Source organism: Pseudopipra pipra, chromosome 2 (genome assembly GCF_036250125.1).
Source record: "Pseudopipra pipra isolate bDixPip1 chromosome 2, bDixPip1.hap1, whole genome shotgun sequence".
NCBI lineage: Eukaryota > Metazoa > Chordata > Aves > Passeriformes > Pipridae > Pseudopipra > Pseudopipra pipra.
The window spans coordinates 99,361,771-99,388,179 of record NC_087550.1 but is presented as its reverse complement, the minus strand read 5'-3'; the positions used below and the strand labels follow the sequence as shown (position 1 = coordinate 99,388,179).

The 26,409-nt window shown below is 37.8% G+C and overlaps 1 protein-coding gene across 4 annotated transcripts in view; it reads left to right on the top strand.

Annotated features, from left to right (window-relative positions):
• Positions 1 to 26,409, top strand: part of MID1 (midline 1) — a 174,724-nt gene that overhangs the window by 79,884 nt on the left and 68,431 nt on the right. For all 4 annotated transcript variants that reach the window (XM_064646589.1, XM_064646590.1, XM_064646588.1 and 1 more), the window contains exon 2: positions 141 to 856. In XM_064646589.1, the coding sequence (XP_064502659.1) occupies positions 197 to 856 (660 nt within the window). In that variant the 5' untranslated portion in view covers positions 141 to 196. The remainder of the gene's footprint in view (positions 1 to 140; positions 857 to 26,409) is intronic.

The window sequence follows — 26,409 nt, the reverse complement described above, 5'->3', positions numbered from 1 at the left end:
ATGTGCAGGTTCAAAACTTTTGATTGCTCTGCCGCCCGGCGTGGTGGGTTGACCAGGGAGCAGTGGCGAAAGTTGACAACCCCCCATGGCTGACCCCTCATGTTTTCTCTCGCCTAATCGAATTTTACGTGTGTTTCCAGATAGCTGATCAGCTTCCCTGGATTTCGCTGACGCCACAGGAAAGCTTTGCCTGAAGATGGAAACACTGGAGTCAGAACTGACCTGCCCTATCTGTCTGGAGCTGTTTGAAGACCCGCTGCTGCTGCCTTGCGCTCACAGCCTCTGCTTCAACTGCGCACACCGCATCCTGGTCTCCCACTGCGCCACCAACGAGCCAGTGGAGTCTATCACCGCCTTCCAGTGCCCGACCTGCCGCTATGTCATCACCCTCAGCCAGCGCGGTCTAGACGGGCTCAAGCGTAACGTCACCCTGCAGAACATCATCGACAGGTTTCAGAAAGCCTCGGTCAGCGGGCCCAACTCCCCCAGCGAGACCCGCCGGGAGCGGGCATTTGATAACAACAGCATGTCGTCCTGCGAGAAGGTCCTCTGCCAGTTCTGCGACCAAGACCCTGCCCAGGAGGCAGTGAAAACCTGTGTTACCTGCGAGGTGTCCTACTGCGAGGAGTGCCTGAAAGCCACTCACCCCAATAAGAAGCCGTTCACTGGCCACCGTCTCATTGAACCCATTCCGGACTCCCACATCAGGGGATTAATGTGCTTGGAGCATGAGGATGAGAAAGTTAACATGTACTGCGTGACTGATGACCAGTTAATTTGTGCCTTGTGTAAACTGGTCGGGCGACACCGTGACCATCAGGTGGCAGCTTTAAGTGACCGTTATGACAAGCTAAAGGTCAGTGCTACCTATCAGCTTTCCTAGCCAAGCAGTGTGTGGTTGGGAAGGAAAGTACCCTTCAGTTGCATGCTAAATTCCTTGTTCGGGCACGGGTTGGGAAAGGTGGATGTGCGATCTCTAATCAGACGAGATACAAATACACATCTGTATGTGTGTTTGCTCATCACCATTTAAAATGTGTCAGATTTCACTTTAAGAAGAATTCCTCAGTTGTGCTTTGATTTCTCTAAAGCTGTCATAAGGAATATGTAGTATATACTACTCTTTAAGTGAATTTCCCTATGTACCTGCAGCTTTATTCCTGGCAGCTGGCAAGGTATAGTGCTGACTGCACATACACAGGCATTGATTGAAATGTCAGGCATTCTTTGCTGTTGATTATTTTTCATTAAGTTGCTTTCATTGTGAAAAGCCCTTCACATCACCACTAACAGGAGATGCATTTATCTGTGCTGGCTTCAGGGATGCCAGCTGCCTGTCCAGCCAGGGAAGCCGAATGCTGGCTCCGCTCTTCCCGCGTTGCCTCCCACTAGCCTCACAGGCACTGCAGTCCTGAAAACAAAACCAGAATTGTTTCTGAGCTTGTTGCATTCCCACAGTTTGGCAAGCTTCTGGCACATCTCCTGCCAGGTAGCTGGAAGTCTCTGACAGCCTGGCCCTGTACAGGATGCCCTGGGTGAGGTAGCAGTGGGCAGCAAGGTCTCAGGGTTCTCTCAAGGCTCTCAGGGTTCTCTCAAGGCTCTCAGGGCTGCTGGCAGAGGCAGAGCTCCTGCTGAATATTGAGGCCAAGGTGAGTGACCTCCCATCCACCTGGGTGTACATTTCTCTCATGCCAATTCCTGTGCTGCTGCAGAGCCAAGGCAGGAATTAGGCATCCCACACTTACCTCCACCCACTCCCTCCAGACAGTTTGTGTGTGCCTCTGTGCAGTGGGATTTTTAAAAAATGGACTGCAATCAAGAAATCACAAGCATGGAGAGCAAAGCTTATCTGCCAGGCTTCTCACACAGAATTTTGAAGGTGGAAAGAAACTGAATTAATAGATTTAACTACCTTAAGTCCTTTCAGATAAAAATGTGTGGCTGCACACACGTCTGTGATAACTTCAGGTGATTGCGGATGAAATCTACATACGCATTCTGTGTGGGTTTTTTGACTTTATGAATATGCAAACATGCAGATCATATTCTATGATTATATTAACATAATGAAAGACACTTCTCTGCCTGGACCCAGGAGCTTACTTTCATCTCTTAAAGATGTTATTTACTAAGGAGGAGTTGTTATTTTTGCTTTCTTCTTTTTCTAAACTGATCTGTTATTTTAATAGTTTATCCATTGATAATGTTGAGCACAAGCTATAAACATGAATCGAAGATGCATGGATTTACAGTGCTTTTTAATAATCCAGTGAGTTTACATCCTTAACAGGTGCTACTATTTAGTAAGATAACAGCGTATGGTTTATCAATGTTATACCAGTAGGAATAGACTACTTAACATGAAATGTCTTCAACATTAAATACTGGATAAGTATATTTTTGTGGATGTAAAAAAGTAGTAAATGTTTCTTAGTACATAGACAATGCGAGTCTTGAAAGAAGACTTTAAAAGGCATGTCTTCTCTCTTGATGTCTTTGACTCCATATTGCAGATAGTTGTGAAGATGATGAGGGTATTTTTGCACAGTCTGTGGCTTTTCTGTGCAAAGATGCCTGTTCAAAAAAGAATCTTTGCTCAGGCTTTAAGAAGGTGCATCTCAGAAACACAAATAACATCTGCATTGGATGTTACCCAGTGTAGCTAACCTGGCAGAAGTCTAATAAAGTACTTTCCACCAGTTTTCTGGAAGATTAATTAAAGTACTAATTTAATGGTTAGCGTAGTCCTAGACCAAATAACTCTTGCCTCATACCAACAACTCCTAACATCAGTTATGATCATCTGTATGATTTCTTTTGAGATGTGGACTGTCTTTGTACCCACACTGTATAAAACAAGGTTACATAGACAATTACTAGTCTATGTGAAATCCTGTTCCTATTGTCTTTGTCATGAAGCAGCCTATTTCACGTTGCTACTGCCAGTGATGAAATCAGTCACGGCAATTATGCCAGCAATTATGACACATTTATGCTCTGACTCCAGGAGCAGTAGGCTAGGTGTTTCCCATCAGATCCGGCATCCACTCTCTGTTCATAAGAAGATAATCTGAAACCCACATCTTCCCTTTCCCCATTAGATTTCTGTCTCAGCAATTTGTTCTGGTTTACAAGTCAATCTCAGAAAATGAGATTTTCAGATCTGTAGATTGGCATTTGCCCTACAAGAAGTGAAAGAACAATACTGGATCACACCAGTGTCTGGTAGAAGATAGGCAAGAATTTCAGGCCCCTTTCCACTTTCAGACCTCCTCTTCCTTCATAAATGGTTATAGGATCTCTTGAGTAACTGGTCTTTCTGCTAACATAACATTAGGTATGTGCTTGCAGACAGTCTTTGTTAACTTACAGGTAATGTACACACACCTTTTGCAGACTAAAAATTCAAATAGATCAGAAAATCTCCACTAGAGAAAATGGGTTGTTGCTTGCTATAAATCTGCGGTGGCTTTTTAATATACATGGGGTTTGATATGTCTTTAAAATCTTTAAAATCTTGTAAAAAAATTCTGAAAGAATGAGAATGAGGTAGCCAGTAGTATAGTGCATCAGTTAAAAAATATGTGGTTAATTTTATCTTTCAAAAAGAAAAGCTAAACCACTTCAAGTGACTCTTGTGATTTTTCTTTTTAAATGGACACGCTGTGTTCCTCTGGGTGTAAAGCTATGCTAATTACTCACATTCTCTTGCAGTGGTGTTGCTAATTGTTTAAACAATATCTCACCCTTCATTAAGCATAGGACAAAAGATGCCATTACAATCTAGCTCCTTTTGTGGCAAAAATGAAACTCCTTAATTAGGAGTTCTGTACACTTGTCCAACAGAGGCGTCTATGCCGAAGTGTGTTTAACAGTCAGTGTAACATCTCAAAATGTGGAAGTGTTTTCTGTAGTAACCATCCCAAGCTCTGAGAGGTGCTTTTGTTTCTCAACTTACGCTGGGGTTGAGGAGACTGAGGGCACTTGTGTTCTTCCAGGAGCAATCCTTTCTTTCTTAGCTACATGATCATGCGATATACCTTTATGCTTATTTTGGTTTAGTGATTATAGATGTGCTTTGGGTTTTTTGTGTTTTTTTTTTAAAGTGGATCATACACATACACATATAAATAACGGAGAAAACAATAAGCCATGACTAAAATAGAGAACAGGAAATATCCTGGTGATACACTAGATTTATGAGGTAGTGGTCAAAATTATGACGTACATTAAAAATAATTTTTAGTTGCAAAAATTTTGCAACTAAAGAGATCTTTAACCATCAAAATAACTAATGCCTGTGCTTACTACACCATATTACCTGTAAGAAAATATTCATACATAATTACTTTTGATATTGATTCTGTCACTTTTGTCTTTTTGCAATAAAAAGACAATTTAAAAGTATAGTCTTCTTTTTTCAGAGAAAAATTATAAAATTACCATTGTTCTATAGATATATTTAGACTCATGAAAGTGGAAAAAATCCCAATAGATAAGATTTATTTTGAAGAAGGGAGAATATTTGAGGAAGAACAAACTTACAAGGTGTGAATGGAAAGATATTGCTAATTTAATATTAGCAAAGAGCCATGAAGAGGTGTAACAAAAGAGAAAGATAAATGGTAAGACATATTTTTAAATGGTATAAAGCCAGAACAACACTACTGAAAGTGATTTTTTTACTTGTCTTCATATTTACTGAGAATTTGGCCTCTGACAAATATCTTCTTGCCAAAAAATAATTTTCGCACAATTTTCATACTTTCTTAGGTCAAGAAAGATCTTCTGTTGAATTGAACTTCTGTAGGTTAGCTTTGGTTCTCCATATTTTTTTTGAAATTTATTAACACTCATTTGTTTTGGACATGTTTATGAAGTCAGGGCAACCCCTCTGAATAGAACTCAGCAATTCCAGAAACAAAAGGGAGCTTCTTGTTTGTGTGATTTTCACCTAGTTTTAGTGGCAGAATCCATAGACATCTATTTTTCCTACGTTCAAGATGCAAGGATTCTGTTTTCTATGGTGTGTCAATTCAACTAATCGCAAATAATTTTTTTGTTAGAAAGCAGTCATAAATTGTTTCCACATAGGGAGGATTGCGTTCAACTCTTATAAATCTACTTTGACTGTGTTAAGGTGGGAGACTTTGTCAAATCCACAGCTACTACAATAGAAAGCAAAAATATGTCTACTTCCCTGCTACATATCTCACAAATTAAAAACTTTTCATATTTAAATGCCTTTGCAGATATACTGGCAAAATATGTGTTGAAGCTTTCCAACTATTTTTATTTGGCATTGTTTTGTAATGGCAGCTTGGTCATTAATTGATATATGGTGATTCTCTAAGAATCCAGCACTTACAAATCTGTACTCCAACAAACAGTGGGATTGACAATCCAGGAACGTTGGTTTCTAGACTTACATATAAATATATTATACTTGTACATGTAAATATTTTCTATATACATTTAATTCATTTTATGTCCATATTTACATTGCGTCAGTATATAAAGGAAATACTAATTTATTAGTATTTATTTATTTATATTTAGTATTATTTATTTAAATTTATATAAATACGAAGTTACATAATACAATATGTTGGTATTTATGTGAAAGTAGAGTTGTTTGTCTAGCATAGAAATATGGGTAATTTTTAGTAATGTTAAGTTCATGAATATCTAGAATCTTGAATTTGAAGAAATACACATATGCCTATATTTTAGGTAAATATGTACAGTGTCATGTATATGCGTAGGTCATAAAAGTATATTCTATCACATATATATATAAACTACACAATAATTACTTTATTTCCTGTTTATTTTTAGTATTCTATGCATATATCTTTTTTAGTGGTTGAATATATTTACATCTAAATTTATATTTTCCTTGCATACCCTTAGTTTTACTAACTTTATATTTAAAGGAGCTCTTTTAAAAAAATCCAACTGATATGTAAAGACATAGTATGTCAGTGTTATAGTGATATGTGTTATTAAACATTTAGATAAATGGCACTTTCCCTTACATTGTACTTAACAGATTGAGAGTGTTCCTTTTTATTGTACCAGTTATGCAAGTTTAACATGTAGTTAAAACACTATATACAACCTAACAAAATGTAGAACTCAAGGACTTTCATTATTATTAGATTAGATGCACCTTGATATATTATCTGGTATTACTTAATTATTTAACCCAGCAACAGATGCAAAAATATAACTAACTGTCTGTGCTTCTGTATTCACAAAGATCCAAAAATTTTAAGTTGTTCCATGGAAGAATATTGACATAGGAATAAACTATTTGACTACAACCATTTTCCAGCTACATTTATTTAGTTACATTGACATATAATTATGAAGGCAAACTTTAGAACGTTTTCTCTTTAGTTTAGTGTTATCTCAAATGTCTGCCATAGTCTTTTATGGCAAGAGTTGTGTGGGTTTTTTATTTTAGAAACATTTTGAAGTCACTCATGGATATGACTGTGGATAATAAACTATGATTTTACAATAGTTCTAGGTACTGTGAGGTTGGTTTTATTTTATCTACCTAAGTTCCTTTAGGTAATATATGCCATAGTTTTTCAAAACTTACTTTCACAAATTTAACAGTTGGCAAGCCTTTCACATACTATTTATTTCCTTCAATTTTATTGGAAATGATGGTGTTGAAGGCCTAATCTATTCCGGAAGAACAAAAGAATTTAACAAAATTGTGAATAGTACAACATTATTATCTTTGTTCTTGTGACTCTGATTTCCGGGGAAGCCAGACTAGGAATTAAGTAAAAGGTACTGTCGTACTTTTCCATGGTTCTGGTCCAAACTGTTCAGATAACAGATTTTAAGAGTCCAAACTGGCATATTGTAATGGCCTCTTGATTGACCCTTTGTTGCTTATGTGTTTTTAGATAATACGGTGCTTGAAAGTTGCTGGTGGTAATGTAATGAATGGCAGATACTTCCTTGCAATGCGAATTTGTGTTTAAACACAAATAATAAAGTGATAAACATGGAAATTAAGCAAATAGATGAGTTTAAAGGCAAACAACAAACTGTTTTAGAACATTGGGCACAGGTTGACCCTTTGTGTAGGAATGTAGTATCTCACTACCAGAGTAACGAAGACTGGGTTGGTTACAGGAAAAGTAACAAACAAAGGTCTTTCAAAGGCAGAATATTTGCGGGTTTTAGCATAACAGAACATTTCCTTATAGCTGATAAACAGAATGAGTCAGCCAATTGTTTTAGTGCTTTACCAGGGAATGTTAAAGCAAGTTGGATGTGTAAGGATAAAACACAAGTTGGATGTGTAAGGATATGGACAGTAGCCACACCCCACAATCTTCAATAGCATTCAGAGGTGAGTGGAAGGGTATAGATATATAAGTCCATATGTTAGGTATGTATATTCTGAACTTATTTTAAAGCATAACATCATTTGAATGCAAATATATTAAAAAATAATGTGACAGCAAATATATTTTTCAGACAAATGTGAAGGTGGTTAGTAATAGGCTTTAAATAGGAAAAAAATCCCACCCCAAAACCTGGATGTAAATATCTCCCAAATAAGCACTGGAGAACACTCATTATTCAGATTTTTTTCAACGTTTAATTTAATATGTTAGATTGCTCCATGAAGAGAAATTACTTCAACTCTGCCCAGTAATGACACACAATCATAGGAGCATGATTAAAGCATTTTAATTCTTCACCTTATGTTGAATAATTTTTGAATAATTTTCACGACCTCTTGCATTTTATTTTTTTTTTTATTGTCTGATCTTAAAACACAATTTAGCAGTGATCCTGGTATACTACTTTCAATTTTTGGCCTTACAAGTGTACATCTATTATGTTTTTCTTTAGCCCTCTTTCTTCAGCAAAATGTTCACTTCCTAGAAAAATGTCAATACTTGTATGTGTCATTAGCATTGTCATCCTATACCTAGGTTTTTATACCAAACAGAAACAGTACCTAATTTGGAAAGTCTGAATGGTCTATGGCAAGGGAAACTCCTGCAGAAGGTCATGGCCTGGAAAGCCGCATTGGGTTGCTAAAGCACTTTGAATTCAAAGCCCGATATGGGTGATAAGCCTGTGTGTTCCCTTTTTCTCCCATCTGTATTTACCTCTCCCCAAGACCAGTCATCCAGACCCCTATCTCTGCTGGTGTCCCTTGACCCACTATGCACGAAGCCTTTTCTTACACTAGGAAGGACTTGTTGCCCTCGAGAGCAAGCACCCACATCAAGGACTTGGGGTGAGGGTATTCCTGCCCTTCACAGCTTTCATGTCTTGTTTATAATGTGCTCTTGCAAATCTATTTTCCCCTTATCTAAAGTCAGTGAAAAATAAAGAAGGAGCAAAGAAATTTGAAAATTCGATGATTTTATCAAAGTGTGACTATGCTGAGTTCAGTAGAAATGTTTAATTGATAGTGCATTGTCTTCACCAGTAAAATACTTATAACATTTTGGGTAGCTAATAAATATGTAATATATAACTAACTTTCTTGATGATGTGCCTTGATGGTGCCAGCAGGATTGCTTTTTACGATAGCCTTTTCTTTTTTGAATTTCTACAGGCTGGAGTGGAAGTATTACTTTTTTTACAGATTTCTGCTTTCTGTGACATGTAGGTCCTATGCAATAGTTTATGACTGTGGAAGGGAAGCATCTACATTGTTATTTTAATGCCTAAGACAAATTTACTTGAGGGACTGGACCTTTGGATTGCTTCTGTACCTTACAGGTCCCCTTTGTTAAAGCTTTCCTACCTGTTTTCAGCTGCTCCCAGGTGCCAAGATGTGAGTCTTTGTCATAGGTAGAATTGCACTGCAAAATTTAGAAAATTCTGTGCCGCCTACTAGCACCTGTGTGTTTGCACATACACCTTATCTCCCCTGAAAGAGCTCACTGAAACTCTGAGCACTGAAAACTGGAAAGGGAAGAAAAAGACAAACCATATTCCATAGTCAGGAATATAGTTCTCTATAAATATTTTTCCTTGTTTATCTCAATTACAATTTTTAGGCTATTTACATTTTTTTTATTTATTACACGCACAAAGTTGCATTGGTTTGACTTTGAAAGTAAATGTGTGGTGGTTTGTGTTTTTTTCCATGCTCACAAAATTTGCATTTTTGGAGAAGTGAAAATTTCCCATCAGAATGTAATCTCAATCTTATATTTTGAAACTTTGCAATTTTAGCTTCCTTACAGTATGTTTGCCATAATAATATAAAGTAGCAGTATGATTCTATAATTATATTTTACAGCATGAGAGAGATAAAATTCAGCACAGATGAGAAATGTAACTGGAGTGCCTATGGTTAGCTTTTTCTTTTGTTAATTATCTGTTTAATTAGTTGTGATATTGAGAATGATCTTCCAAACTACCTCAGACTCCTCATCCATAACCTTTTAGTGGCCCACAAAACAGTGGCTGCAGAAACCAAATACTGAAAATTTGAAAAGGCAAGGATATTTTGGTGGAGTAATTTACAGTTTCATACCTATATGGAAGTTGAGGGGTTTTTTGAGAAAAAAGAAAAATAAAATCTCTGTGAGCATTTTTAACTTTGGAATAGACAACATTCCCCTGTACTATCATCTCTGCCAACCACATCTGTAAAGAATAGAAATTAATTTACTTAATTTTACTATGATAATCCCCAAAAGCTCAGTTAAAAAAAGGTCCTATAACATAAGATCTTGTACAAGTACATGTAATCCCAGCTTCAAGGAATTCATTCAGCTATGCTTAGCACAAAATACAAAAGGAAGCATGACAGGTACGCAGACATTTTATGTGGTCATGGTAATATTCCAGTGAGCTGTTGACATCATGTAATGGCCAAGACTAAATAAGAAAGAAGTTTTAAATTAATATTGGCTAGTTTCACTAGTCAGTGGAAGCACTACTATTTGATTTCTTGTAATTATTTTGGTTTGAAAGACAATAGTCTTAGCATTACGTTGAAAAGCCCAGATTCTTCGTCTAAGAAAAGAGGTCGCAGTGCAATTCCTGGTTCTGTATGTACCTTATGTGCCAGTCTAATAACAGATTAATTCTGATGTCCAAACTGATGTTAATACACTGTTATAACAGTGCTCTTTATTGACTGAAAATTTACACACCCTAAATTTGGGGAAAAAAATAAATTCCGAAATATGAGAGAATGTCTCATATTTTATGAGATATTCTGTTCTATCTTGTGTTTAATCTTTAATTTCTTAATGAAATTATTGTTTTGATGTCATAATCTTTTTCCAAAGGATATTCTAAATAAAATAAGAACATGGCATGGTGAGAAGAGATCTTTCATGTAACATACACATCAGCTCATTACGATAAGTAGCAATGAAATGTATAGTCTTTTCTTAAAAAGCTAAAAACTACAGCAGACCTTTTCAATGCAATTACTTCTTAGTGCCTTACTGCATTAATCATTTCTTACACCATTACTCACAGTAGGCTCACCAGTTGTGGGTGATAAATCAAAGTTAATACCAAGACAGATGAAGATGGGAGCAGCAATCTGCTATTAGACTGAGTGAAGAGATGGGAGTGAGAGGGGGATAGAGCTCTTGGATCCCAAGACTAATATCAGGTTGAGATTGTTAATACAACTCTTTTGGTATATGTCTAAAGTCATAAGCCACTGCAGCATTTTTTCTGTATTGTTTACTGTAATTCTACCAGTAATTCACACACATATTTTAAAGATATGCATACTTTAGAGATATTAAACTTCTATTTTTTCCTCGGAAAATAAATACTAGTCTGTTTGACTACAAATAAGCTGGAACATCTCTGATGGCAGATAGTAATGGAAAATTTCTTAGCACACTCCAAGTATCTGAGCTGGAGAAGCCAATTTGAAGCAGAAATGAAGAAGAAAAAAAAGTGCTTCCCCAGTCAAAATAATTCAGCTTCTCTCTTCTTTCTCCAAAAGTATCCACACATATGCAACAAAATTTAAGACTCATCAAACTCTCCTGTTTACCCCCTGCAGTTTATATTGAGATGTAATGATACTTATGAATAACAATGTCAGTTCAAGCTTGTAATGCATTTGAATATCAGAGAAATCTTCTACGTCTAAAGCTAGCTGATAGTTAAAATTATTAAAGGTAAAAAATTAAAGACATCATCTTTCATTAGCTACTAAAGAAGTGAAAACATCTTGTGACGATGTAAAAGAGAAGAACCTACATTGCCGTCTTGGTTATATAGATTAATGTTCTCTTGGTAGACATTCAGGGATTTACTCTAAGACCAGCTGGCATTTTCACAGGTTCCTATGATACAGTAGCCTCCATCTCAAAACTCATCTCTGCTCTTCTGGGGATGTACTGGCTATTTTGAGCCTATACACCTGAGTTTTGTTATTTGTTAGACTCCAAAGATAGGCAACTATTCGCAACATGTGTCTCGTGGTAGAAGCATTAAGCAGACTTGTCAAGCTGTAGCTAATGACAGCGTGTGCAAACTTTATTTCCAAATGTAGCCAGCAGCATATAGAGATTATAACTCATTCAAACTGAATTTGAGCAATATCTATCTTAATAACAAGTTACTAAAGAGAAGGACACATTCTGATCAGTGTATGCATGAAGGTTCACCTGAATAGGTATTTAAAATATTTTCACAAAATCACAGAATATGCCGAGTTGGAAGGCACCCACAAGGATCACTGAGTCCAGCTCTTCACCCTGCTCAGGACAGCCCCAAAAGTCACACCATGTGCCTGAGAGTATTGTCCAAATGCTTCTTGTACTGTGTCAGATCTGCCATGTGATGGAGTTCCTGCTTTGAACCCCTTTTTCAGCACAAGGGGTGATAAGGTGCCCACTTGCTGAAAGGACTCATGAGATGCCTGTCGAGGCTATGCAAACTTTGGGTGAATTTATATGATGCTGCAGTATTTTCTTGCCTGTTCCTTATTTATGGGCAAGCATTGTTCTCTTCTCTACGTTTGATTACAACCTTCCGTTTCAAAACTGTGCTGAAGCTTGTAGGGGAAAAGGCATTATATTAGCCATGCAATAATGTTTTCACCCTCTTTTGAGCATTTCTTAGGGTCACTCTTGAGGAAAAGGTGACCTTTCCAGTGAAATCCACCAAATAGAGCTGCACCATGAAGCCTTTTTGTGTTTTTTTACATTTTCTTTACTTCTGCTGAATAAGGTTTCTTTTCAGACTTGGTAGACACATGCTCCTGAAATTTCAAGGCACTGAAATTCTTATGCAGGCAGGATGCTATTAATTACTGCTGTTCTTTCGGGGTAAGTATATTATCTGAAAGACTTTTTTTTGCCCCTTTAATTTACTTGATTACTTCCAGCTTTGTTCATATTTATACAAGTTGAAAACCTTTGTCTGAACACACCGTGAATTACTCTACTAAACATAGTGAATAACTGTAGATTTATAATTTTCTTGTAATGTCTTTTGTTAGAAGACGCTGGATAAAAAGGAGTGATAAGCTAATAAAACATTTTTCTGAAAACCATTTAAATGAAGTCTGATTTTTGAGCAATTTTAAATGGGTTCTTGCTCTGCCTAAATCATTTTGCATACTCTCACTTGAAGGCAATGCAATTTTTCTGTCAAATTTCTGTCAAAAGACACTACAACTCTTTGGGAAAATCAACCAAAACAGCAAATAAAAGCAATTTTGTTGGAGTTCTGCTCTTAAATCTTATAATGCTTAATTTCAACAGTGAAGGCTTTAGATTTTAATGTGTACAATATCAAAAATAATTTTGAATAAATTAGGGAGCTATTTTAGTCTAATTCCTACATCTATTGTGTGTGGAGCTGAGTGTTTGCAGTATAGGGGTACAAGTAAATTGTTGTGTTACAAGTAAATGATTGTCACAAGTTACAAATTCAGATGTGAGAACCTATTTTGCAATGACTCTGATTATAGTTTTTAGTGAAACTGTCTGTCCAAGAAAGAAAACAACAGAATGTAAAGGCAACAATGCCTGGTTTCTTTGCATAGTTTGATTGGGGTTTTTCCTGACATACTGTAGGCATGGTAGGAACCCCAGTTCACCCTAAAGTTCAAGACAGAAGTGCCTCATTGAATGATTCCTGCTTGCAGAGCAGGCTCTGAATCTGCTGTTACGTGTTTTCCTTGGAGGAACTTGTTTCCTTCCTGAGGAGGTCTGCAAGGTCAGGCAAATATCCGATCTTGGAAGCTGCCTGAGTTATTATTTCTACAGAAAAATTCGTAGGGAAGGTCTGACAGAAAGCCTGGAGAAGCTAAGTGGTTTAGTAATGGGAAGCTGTTTTAAACTGGGCATGCCAGGTAGAAGTGCAGTGTTTGGAAGCTCTGGGGCTTGTTCTCTAGTAAAATATATACGTAATTTCAGTATTCTTGTTTAAGATCCAGAATTCATGTAATTGATTTCTAGGGCTGTGAGGAAGTATCAGTTTGGTAGTGTGAGCAAAAGGTCTCCTGTCCAGCCTTAAAATTTTTGCTCTATTACTATTTTTGCTTTCTATTATGTTTACAATATAAACTGAACTCTGGCCTCAGGCAGACCAGAAAAATCCCAGATTTACTTCAGCAAATGTTATTGTATTTTTTTATTATTCTTATTTATTTATTTGTTTGTTTGTTTGTTTGTTTGTTACTTATTGTTGACTATTTGGGATTTTTCTTACTTATACTCTTAGCACTGAGAGAGTAAATTATGGGATAACTGAACTATTTAACAAGCCTGCTGCCATCAAAAATGCTTCTTCCTGTTATTCTCCCTGTCTTTTCTGCATGCTGCTATCATCCCACTGAACTACCTTTGGTAGCTGAGCAATCATTTGGTGAACTGACTCCCTGCATTTTCTGCTGGCTGCGAGCAGCCTCAACAACACAGTGGTACAGGCACGTCTCAGGTGGGAACACTGAGTCTACTCCATTTCCTCCCTCTTTAGTTACCCACCTATCTCCTTTGATTACAAAAGTGTACTCTAGTAAGACTGCTGCCCGAGATGCTGATAATAGAAGCACAAATCAGGTGCCTAAAATACAATTTCTGAGCAGCTAAAACAATTTAATGGCTGGTTTCTGTGCATCCACCTTTTTCCGCTTCCTGTAGCAGTGCATCCCTACCTGGCATTTGTGCCATGCCTGTTCAATCCCACCCTGAGCTATGCCATCTCTCAAGAGCAATAAAAACCTCAACACTGTGTAGTAAAAAAACAACTCTGCATGTTAAGTGAGTAATTTTCTGGATGTCTAGCAAGTTGAAATGATGCAGTGATTGGTCAAACTCAGTCTGGTTCTGGCACAAAGTGAAGATGAGTCTGGCAGATTAGAACAGGAAGGAAAGTGATTGAATGGACTTCAAATATTATCCTAAGGAAGGAGAAGCAAGGGGATTAAAAGTATTAAAAGGGGATACAGCAACATTTTTATGTCCAGCTCTGCTAAAGGTTGTTTTCTTTATCACCACACACTGGTTAAGATGTACAAATGTGACTCGTGACATTGAGCCTACCTTTAGGAATTTGAGAAAAACTGAAAACAGAAAGCTTTCTTTTTTCTTGTGTTGATAAGTACTCAAAAAGTATTTTTGCCAATATAATTATCTGTATTGATGAACAAAGCAAAATAAACTACAGAGATACAAACTGGTGCTATAACTGTGTCTATACAAAGACTTTTTCCAGTACAAAAATTCCCTGCAGGAGTTATGCCCTTCACATGGTGTTAGCATTCTGGCAAAAACTTTTAATGTAGCTTCCAATGTGAAGCCGTGGCTTTTGTTTGGAATAGTGGTAGGAGAATAAATTTGATCTTTGGAGGTTTTTACACCCCAGCTGTGAATTTTGCCCTATGATTGGGCTTTATGTCACCCCCTAACTTACCGTAAATCCTCCAGAGAGTTCAAAAAAACAAACTGTACATGTATTTCATGAATCTGGCTTAAAGTTTAAGCTTGGAGGTAGTTGCAGAAGTAATTTGTTTTAGATTTCCTTGAGAACCCATACTAGATTTCTAGTTGGGATATAACCTTTTCTGCTTTGGGAAAAGTTCATCCATGAAAAATGTGGGCAAAACTGAGGATTTATTTCCATATTTATTTTGATTTATATGCATGACTGGAAATAGTCCTGCAATATTCTTTGAAATATAGTCAAATGGATCTGTCTGGCAATTCCCTTTTAACCACAAACCAGCAGGAGTTCAATAGCTGAGCTGTAACAGGTGTAGATATATCTGATTTTTAAAAACTCTTGTCAGAGCCTTTCCACTTTCTCACAGACTGTAGGACCAAATAGGCTTGGGAGTCATGCTCACTAAAACAGGGCTATTCTAAACTTAAAAAAGAGCAAATTCCAGAACACATCAGAGCTAATTTGCCATTGTTTTTGGCATAAACCATAATGAATCCTCATCGAATGAATGCAGCTGCTATGGTGCTGTATCCAAAATAATGTGATTAAATTGCTGCTTGGGGAATTTTAGAGTCTAAATTTGGCAGAGACTCATTACTGGAAATTCAACAGCAAAGCATTTATAATCTTATCCAGAGAGGTGATCCTGTGTTCTGTCATTCTAAGAACAGAGAGAGGAGAAACAGAACCAGGATGACAAATGGTCAGACCAAAATGTGAAACAAGAAACCACAAGAACTTTAAGGCTAATCCAAGCCATGCTGGAAAGCCTGTTGGGATGGCAAGAGGAGCACAGGATGAGAAACCTTCAGTGGGTTACCTCAGAAGTATTTGGTAACAAGCTCTGCACTGTCAAGGTCAACAAGGAAAGAGTGTCCACCAAAGGAGCCTGCAGAAGTCACAGCTTTGCCACCATCAGGGTCAGAGGAGTCACAACCCCTGATCAGGCAAGGGTAGCTCTGGAGCCTCTTGCCCAGAGCTGACTCGTCCTCCCTGCCAGCTCCCTTACAAAAACATTCTCCCCACTCTTCTGTCGGGGAGTGTATGTATGTTTGACTGTAACTGCAGTGACCTTCATCTGGGGGAAAGCACTGACATTGAGCAGCTTGGCCTCTTGCATGGTGAATTCACCAGAGCTATCAGGACCCAGGCTGGCACACAGAGATTTAACTTACAGCTCAAATATCTGTAAAAACTTTTGTGATGAATGTGTGCTGAACACACCAACATTGTCTTTGCTTGGGCTGTTCAAGATCAAACAAACTATTTAAAGTGGCGAGAGTTAAGGTGAAGTGACTAATACAATCATTTTCTTGGTTACAAAATTGTTAAACTAAAACCAGGATCATCCTGTCTCATCAGAAAGCAGGTTGTATTTCTAATTTGTGTTAAAAGTGACCCCAAATTGAATTCTAATTTCAGGAGAGAGGAATTTGCATTTGGGCCAATTCTGAGCCTTTAAAAGCTTATGTTTAATATGCCCAAGTATGCCCATTCCAGTTAAGCATATATGAAATATTGCAGCTTAGAGCATACTTTAGTTTAACAACTATGTTGATGTTCCTTTATATGCTAAGCAGAGCTCCTGGGATCATGTTTCTGATATGAATATTCAGTATTATGTCTTCAGAATTGGATATCCATGAATATTTAATACTACATATTCCCAAAGGAGTCACCTAACACTCCAGCTCAGGGACAGCTGATCAGATGAAGCCAGCAAAGTCCTTCGCATTATCTTCAAACAAAGTCCTTCACATTATCTTCTGGGGTTTTTTTTGTTGGTTTGGTTTGGTTTGGTTTTTTTTATTCTGTAGTGCATAGCAGTTACTGGGAAATTTGCAGAAGCAGCAGCTGCCTCCAGTGCCAGCAGAAGTAATTGAAAAAGAAGGGGGGGGGAGGAGGGACAAACAGGGAAATTTCAGGGTTTTGATGAAAACTAAAATAAATCATTTGCTAAAGAAACATAAGTGTAGGGATCAAATGTTGAGATTAAAGACTAAAACGCTGAACAGTAAAGTTCACAGAACAACTTAACAACTTTGATGTGGAAAGAACGTTAAAAAATACTAAGAGGAAAGAGTTCAAATTTAGGTGGGAATCCCTATTATATGTATATACTTGGAGAAAAACTGTATTTTGAGGTTTGATGACAAAATAAGCCTGCTGTATCCTTCTGTTGATCAGCATTGATCAGTAAACATTCTTTTGCATGGGAATAAAAAGTAGTTATTAGAGCTAGAATTTGGCCTCAGGTAAGTGTTGTAGCAACATAAATCTACTCTAGCAACCAACTGATGTCTCCTGAATTTGAACTGCCAGAAAGGGAAGTTTAAAAAGAAACAGACAGGGTAGGATTTGTAAGTTTGTCATGGATTTCATGTGTTTCATTTGTTTATGTAGCTTTGCAAACCCAAAGCTCCCTGAGATCTAGAAAAACAAATATTCATGTTTTCTCTGAGGTTTCTCAAATGACAGAATGCTGGCAATCTTAGTGAGAGGCTGGAATGATTTCTTGCCATGTTGTTTCAGCTCACAATAAGCTTAACAGTTATCCTGGATTTCATACGCAATACCTTCATCATTGCTGAAGGCAATCAAGTGCCTCTATTCTCTGCCATACCGAAAAAAATGTTGTAGCAGTTGTTCAACAACTTCATCATGATTCTTTTGGCATTACTCATTCATGACTTTGGCTTTGGCCTGTCTGGTTAGGTTAATTGGCTGCTGTAAAGCTCTGTAAAGTCACTGAGAAAATGCTGGCATAATCTTGAGTTTAATGGAAGGATTGGACTGGCTTTATCCTGCAATTTAATCAATAGAGTTGGGTAACATTTTTAGTGACTGCAAATTTATCACAAAAAGAGTTTTTATGCTAAAAGTGTTTCCACCTTTTAGTAGAACAGCAGTATTTGTTTGAGGTGAGGAAAAAGCGTGGAGATAAAGTCTAATCATGTCATCCCTCCTTTATCCACTCACTCAGGGATTATGAAATTTGATTTTAATCTCATCATGAGAGTTGTGGAAACCACACCTCCCTCTTCAAAAGGACAGTGTCTCTGAGGAAGAAGTGATAGGAAATTTGGAGTGGGCTCTTCTTTTCACCCTTCTCTGCAATCTGTGAGGGGAGAAAGCAATTCTTCCTCTAACCCTCTCCTCAGTAAACCACTCAGTAGCATAGTTAGGACCTCATGCCACTTATGGCATCTCTTGGGCCCAGACAGCTAGAGGCAATGGGCTCTACCATCCCTGGGGTTTACAACCTGCTAGCATGGCTGCTTTGGCCCACAGAGTCTCTGCAGCACATGGCCTTGACACACACACTGCTGCTGAAACAGCTTTAAAAGGAGAGGCATCATTGGTCCTGTGTGCTCTCTTGCTTGGTTGTCCTAGAGCCTGGAGGTTCATTCTCTCCCAGAAAAGTGGGAACCCCAAGTCAAATTTGTACATCTCCCAGTCCAGGGCAGGGACCAAAGAAAGAGCCAGTTTTTGCTTCCAATATTTCAGTTTGGCTTCTGACCCAGAAAATGAATTACAGTCACAGCCCTATGCAGTGCAGAGTAAGGTAATATTCAGGATGACAGTGGGCATGTCTGGTCTATGTGGAGCTAAGATGCCTGCAGAGGCTGCTTTCCATGTACTGCCTTATTTAGCTCTTTATAGTCCTTTATGTCCTCCAAAAGAATCCCATTTTCTGTGCAGGTTTATTTAAAATAGAGATGTAATACGTTAAGAGAATACTAGGGGTTTTTTTGGCATAGTAGTTCTACATATTGGTCTTAGATGAAGTTCAACGAATTTATGTACTGACAATAGTGAGCTGATATTTCCTCTGATACTGAGATTTGGCAGGGAGGACCAGAAGGAAGTGTTTCGATCCAATATATAAGACAACAGCAAAAGGGAAAAAAGATATTTCCTCTTTATTATGTGAGGAGAATAATACATTACAGATAATTTCCACCCGTTAAAATGCTCTTTTGTTCTTGCAGCCTGGTTTGGGTTTTGTGGTCAGTCCAATTTCGATCAATGGAATATCTTTCCAACATTCCATCTTTGCTTCCTCATGTCCATAGCTTGCCTTTTCTTGTGTTCCATCTGGTCCCAGCTGCTGACATTCACAGATCATTAACCAGGACACTTATTACTAAAGAGCAGTGGTCAAAGTTTGTCCTCTTCTGGCTCAGTTGTGGTGGCTGGATTTTTGTGGTCGTTAAATCCAGTCATTTCTGTATAGCCTTTGACTTTAATCAACAGACCAGCTGTAATTTAGCTGCAGCACTAGTGGGCCAACTTCCTCAAACACGAATAATTTTTGTGTAATTTTGCAAATCCCAAGGTTAAATCGCAGGTTAAGAAGCTTCCCACAGTTTGCAGAAAATAACTTTGTGCTGTGCTATAAGCTTTTTCAGTGTTTGCATGAGTTATCGCTCTGATTACTGAATTCTACAGTGTTGCACTACAGATTAATAATAACTGGAGAAGGAAGAGGGAAATATTTCATTGTTCATCAGCAATGATTAGTTCACGTAAAGGAGGTTTTCTTTACTGAAGCACATGGCTGCCATTGCCTGGTTTGTCCTACAGGCGTTAGGAAACTCTATTAGCAACTCATCCCTGCAAGCATTATTTCAGCCTCAGAGCGCTGAAGGGCTTCTGTGGTTTGTGAACCACACACTAGAGAAGATTTTAATTGCTCATAGGTTTCTCCACTGGAGGCACACCATGAAGCCTGATGTGTGTCTGATTCAGAAACCACAGGGCAGCATGCAGTTAAACAGTAGAAGGGACCAGGAGAGGTGCTGCTAAGTCCTGTGGAATACAATACCAGGTTCCCCAACATGGCAGAGAAGGACAGGAAGATTTTTGGATGCTGAGGTTTTCAGAACAATCAAGAAATGGCAGTAAGTACTGTGATGCCTTGGGAAAGAGCTGATTTTCAACCACTTTTTTTGATACCTTTAGAACAGGCCAAATGCTAAATGCCAAAAGAGTGGTTCTCTCTTCTTTGCTTTCACATTGGTTGTAGCTAAAATCCAGAAGCCTAGAAGTTTGAATAGCAGCCTGTGGAGTGAAGTCCTGGGGATTAAAATTATCCAGATATTAAGCAATATGAAAAAACTTGTGTTTCTGATTTGTTCGAATTTTTGGTTGATTTCTCTTCATTTAAGCTTACTGCTTTTATAATGAACCTCTCCTTCTGAGAAGCAATGGAATTTAATTTCTAGAAGGACTCCCATCCGAAACGTTAGTTGCTATTGCTTAGTTCTTATTTAAGTAGAAATTTACAGTGGCAAAGTTTCAATCACAAAATAAAGTTAGAATGGGCAATTTTTAATTTTTATTAATAAAAACACTTTGTGTGAGCCAGGGGTCCATTCCCATTGAGGGATCTTCAGTTTTAAATTAACACTTTTCCAAAGATACTGATACTCTACTAGTGGATAGCATTTATCCATTTCTGGAAGCCTTACTAGTTTAAGTGGAATTTCTTACTCATGAGCAAGCTATAGTACTAATTTTTACTCAGCTTTTCCTCTGAATTTAGCTTGTATACTAATAACACAGTCAGATCATAAGGATGTTTTCTATTAGCCTTGTCCATTCTGCTTCAGTGGATTTCATGGGAGAGATGGGCTCAGGAAAGCTACTGTTGTTCCCTGATTCTGGCTTACTGCAGTTCATTAGCATTCATGATTATGATACCTTTTTCACATTCATAGTCAGCCCTGATAAGTTTGTAATAAAGAACTTCCATACACTCAGGTTTTCTGAGGTGAGTCCTCTCCTGGATTGTGCAAATTTTAAAGCTAGTAAAAGAGTGCCTAGAATTTCCAGATGGTAACTGTAATGGCTCACATGATTCTAATTTGGCTGCTCCTTATCCAGAATCCTACATCTTTGGGATTTCCAGCGGTCACTACCCAGGCATGTGCATGCTGCTCTTTACCTGTGCACAGGAATTCTGACACTGTCAAGATGTCCCAGCCTTAGTGAACACACTCTGTACACTTTCAGCTGCATAATAAGCCTTCAGGAGGTCCCTGGCAAGGGTCACACAGTGCCCAGATGGCTGTTGCAGCCCCAGCAATTCTATATGCTCTCATTATCTCAGATTTATTGAATGTACAGCCAGTAATCATAGAATTTCCATCAGGAAATCTTGCCTAACAATAACAGAGCACTCTTCTATATAACCCAAGCTCCTGTCTCCCTGGATCATCCACATTATGGTAGGCACAGATGGAAACAAAACCACCACCACCAGCCTTGTTACTACAAAGAGGTTTTTTGCATAGTGAAAATGGTCGATTTTACTTTTGCTGACACACTCAACACTGTGTGTTGTTGCTTCACTGGAAAAACTGACCCTGTTGGGGAAATAACTCTAGTGAATATTTAAAGTTTATGTAAATGCCCTGCATGCATATGGGCATGTGGTGCAAGGAATTCTTGCATTAGGATATTGTGCATTTGATCTTTATTTCATTCTTTGTTTCTTTATTTCATTCTTCTTTTTATTTCATTCAAAAACTAACAGCCTACAAAGTTATGGTGAAAATAGTTGGAAAATGTAGTCTGTCTTTCTGCTGGTGTTTTCAATTCATGCAACACTTTCCAAAAGAATTCGAATTTCTGGAATGACTTATTATATCTGATCACTGAGTTATAAGACACACAAAATAAGCTAGTGTCTATTTTAAACAACAAAAATCAGTGTCTCTTGAAGAATTTTTCTTTTTCTTCTGAGACAATATTCTTTCCTTCTGAGTTAAAATAATTCTATTTAACTACTTTGATTTTTAAACTATATAACTGCATTTCTTTTGAGCATTCTAATGCATTTTTTTGCTTTCAAATTTCATGTGAAAAGATGGTAATTACTATGTTTCGGAAATTCTTGCTTCTAGTATGTTTTAAGATGTTTCTGAGGCAGATGTTTGGTACACCTGTTAGTTATTTACTGACTTCTTATGTGGAGAACATCAGAGTTCATGGTCTTGTAGTTGATCTCTCTGAGCATTATAACTTGCTTTTTGACTGAAGTAAAGGGCTGCTTATTTTGATGATGTATAAATTAGTTGGTGAAAGGCCTTGTATTTTAAAAGTATTTCAGGACTTATATTTTACTCTGTTAATTTGTAAAAAATATGAAAATATAAAAGAGAGAGGGAGAGGAAAGAATAAAAATCCGCATAGAAAATATGTAAGAAAAGAGAAGGTAAACCAAAGCTGTGTAAAGGCCTCAATCTTGTTTGTGGAAATCATGCTGTTCATTTAAATGGGAGCAGGAACTTGCCCTTTAGCAGAATAACTGCTTACAAGATATGGGACTGTCATTATGTAAAATGGTTTTGTGTATTTTCTGTATTTTTTTTCACATCACCGAAGAGCTAAAGACCCCCAGGCTAACACTAATGTCTAAAACAAGTTTTGTAAGCCTCTTACTTTCAATGGCAACCTGCAGTCTGTTGCAGCTCTCATTCTGCTGTCAAAAAAAAAAAAAAGGGACTTTTAGTGAGGTTAAACATGAGCTGCTCATGTCTGGAGACTTGGCAGAGGATGAACACTGGAGCCTCAGTTCGGTGTCTGATGTACAATGGGTGATTACACAAAGCACCTTTGCAATTTGGCGGCTTTGTTTGCAAGAGACCTCAGGATTAAGTGAGCCTATAGTGAATTACTTAACATTACTCCATAGAAACCTGCCTCTATAGGTCAAATCTGAAGTTAATTTGCTGAAAGAATCGCACTTTCTGTTCTGTTTTGGGCCTCAGAGTACATCAGGAGACATCTAGCTCAGCTCAGTACATACTTCAGTCTTTAAGGTATCTTTAGGTGTGAAATGTATTCACCACTCTGAAATACACAGAAGAACTCAGGGAATATAGATATGACATTCAATGAGAGACTTTCAAAATTTTTTTCTTAACCTAAAAAATTAATCCGGAATCACCAAATTAAATCTTTCTGTAAATACTGTGGGTTATGTTTAGAGAATAAGAACTAAGACCACCCTGGATTTTTCTATTCTGTTTGTAAACTCTTACAAAATACAGTCAAGTTTTTATAATCCATTTTTAGTGGTACATTTCAGTTTCTGTACCCTATGCTTTCAAGGTTAGTGACTCAGTTGCAGGAAGTGGTGCAAAGGCTGCACAACATGAGGGAGTCTAAGAAGGAGTTAGGTAGCTGGTTTCAAGCCCAGACTGCAGTGGACCCACAGGCCAAACAAGCAAAATCTCCCCTACCAGCACACACAGAGGGATCGGGGCAAAATGCAGAAGAGTGGAAGTTGACAGTGGCAAGAGGCTGCAGGGGGAAGAGATTTCTCCTAAAGCTTGAGGTGCCTTCACAGAATTGACACACTGCTCTGGAGAGTGAAGAGGAAAGATCCATCAGATCAGATAAGATGCTGGAGCTGAGTAATCTGCTCCCTGTATAACAACCTGTGCAGCTGAGAACAGGTGACAGGTGATAGCAGTGGGTGACCCTCTTCTGAGAGGCACGGAGGGAGGCCCCCATGTGCTGACCAGACACGCTCTCTAGGGAGGTGTGCAGCTTACCAGGGCCTTGCGTCAGCGGTGTCACCAAGAGACCACCAACCCTCAGACAGTTCACTGACTATTACCTGTTGCTGTTGTTTCACATTCATACCAGTCAGAAGCAGTTGGAGTGGGTCAAAAGGAGGATAACAAAAATGATCAAAGGGCTGGTACACCTGTCCTATGAAGACAGGCTGAGACCATTGAGGTTGTTCAGCCTGGAGAACAGAAGGTTGAGAAGAGAAGGGGAGACCTTATAGGAGCCTTCCAGTACCTAAACGGGGCCTACAGGAAAGCTGGAGAGGGACTTTTTACCAGGATGTGTAGTGACAGGATGAGGGAAAATGGCTTTAAGCTGAGAGTAGGTTTAGCTTAGATATTAGGAAGAAATTCACTTCCATAAGGATGGAGAGACACTGCAAGATGTTGCCCAGAGAAATTGTGGATGCCACGTTCCTGAAAATGTTGAAGGCCAGGTTGGATGGGGCTTTGAGCAAAGTGGTCTAGTGGAAGATGTCCCAAGGCTGTAGTGAGCTGGGGGCTTGTCTTCTCTCCCATGTAATAAGCAATAGGAGAAGAGAAAATGGCCTCAAGTTGCACCAGAGAAGGTGTAGATTGGATATTAGGAGAAACTTCTTCATGGGAAGGTTTCTCAAACAATGGAATAGGCTGCTAAGGGGAGTAGTTGAGTCACCAGCTCTGGAAGTATTTAAAGGTCGTGTAGATGGAGTACTCAAGAACATCGGTAAGCGGCAGACTTGGCAGTGCCAGGTTAACAGTTGGACTCAGTGATCTTAGAGGTATTTTTCAACTGTTCCATGATTCAGTGATTCCATAAGCAGGTCAACAGACTTTCACAAGGTTTATGGGATTCCTTAACTCAAATCCTCAGCAACCAGACCGAGTCATTTCCTTATCTGACACTCATGTCTTTCACAAATTGTAGAATATCTCTGCTTTGAGACTTATAAAGATGGATGTTTACTGGCAGTATTTGTTTGATAGGTTCATAATGAATTCACATATCATTTTATACTGCACTTGTACAGTGTGGAAACCATCAGGATTATAGTTAATTCAAGACATCATGGTAAAAAAAAGGTTATGTGTTCAAAAAAAAAGTAACGTTTTTACATACATGCATTGGATAATTTGTGTCATTTATTTGTTGCCTTGGCTAGGGATAATGGGAAGCTGTTTATTCAGCCCTTATCGATAACCTGCCCCTTCAGAGTGCTCAGGTTCCACCAGGTGGGATAACTGTGATGGGATCCCTACCTGGAAGAAGTTCAATGCATGTTGCTTGCAAATAAAAGTTATCCTACATTTTATGGTACCATTTGGAATGAAACTTTTAAAGACATGTTAGATAAAAAAAGAACATACTCTTTTAAATATAGGGCTGCATGGAGCAGGACAGATTTACTTGAAAAAAGAAAAACAGAAGAGTCTATTTTTTTATCCTTTAAATGTCTTGATATCCTAGGGTTAAATAAAAAATTATTGTCTTAAAAATTTACTAGACCAGGATCCATTTAAAACATTACAGGTATCATTATTGTGTCTTGTAAGTCATCATTGCATCAAGTAGCACTGTAACATGTCCCAAATGTATAAACAATCTTAAAATCAGAAATGCAGCCTGTTACTGATAGTTGTGTTATTTATTCTTGTAAGTCACCATCAAAGGTTGCAGTAGAGGTCACAGAGATCATTGAGGTTTTGTACTGCTTAGTGTATTGTACTTGAAAATTCAACTCTTTCAGTCACTGAGTTAACATTTTGGGGACTGAAAATTACTTTGAACATTATGACAGCTATAGCCATGATCTCTTGACTTTTTTCTGAACTTTTTGAGCTGAATTCTTTATCTAAACTTTTGAATTAAGGTACTAGCAGAACTTAGGCAGCATGACAGAAAAGCTTTGTTGGAACTTGAAAGAAAACCACTGTGTGAAATGGAAGCAATGTGACACTGCAGAACACCACAAATGTTCTTTCATTACTTCTATTGTGCTCTCTCCTCTTCAAGCACTTCAAAACCATATCTACTCCCACAGTTTTTGTGACCGTACTCTTAGTTTAAAGCAAGAACAGAAAGCATTGTGTTCGTCTCACCCACAGTCATTGCCAAGTCCTGAGATGGAACTGAGAGTTTTTTTCTTCTGTCAATAGTTAGGTACAAGTATCATGCTTATATTCTATGCTCCTTCAAGTAACTGAAATTTTTTTTTTCAGTTCCTGTCTAGGTTTCAGATTTGAATCACCTATTTTATGCCAAAGGAATGTTTATTCCAAAGAGAGAAGATGAACAAATGTTTTATTTTCAATTATGTTAGATAGAAATATCTTAGAAGTCTTAGAAGCATTACGTCTGTGTAGAACAAAAAGAGCAACCTGAAACTTCACAAGTGATGAATGCTGCAGTGCAACTTCCAATAGAAAATCTCAGTATAGGGCACAGGCAGATCAGATTAAGTCTATCTTTGATCAAGAGCCAAAAACATCAGGAGATAATGATAGTAATTTTATATTCTTTTATTTTCATAGAGAACATGAGATAAGCATTGGAAACAGTTATTATTTATATTATATGGGGAATTCATTATTAAATTACATTTCTCTATTTAAAACAAAGCTAAGACTGGATTAAATAAAATTGGATACTCTCTTGCCATTCTTACTCTTAATATTCAATAAATTATCTTCTATCGTCTGCTGTCCAATATTCCATTCTTCAGCCTGCAAAAAACCCACAAAAAACCCCACAAAACCTTTAAATATAGTCTAATGCCTGGCCACAGATCCACTTTTAATGCTGCAATTCACTTCAACAGTTTTTGGTGATTCAGAATGATTCAGACTAACTGAATCTCCTGTTACTTAAACACAGGATGAGGTCACAAAAACTCAATTTCTTTTCCAGTGT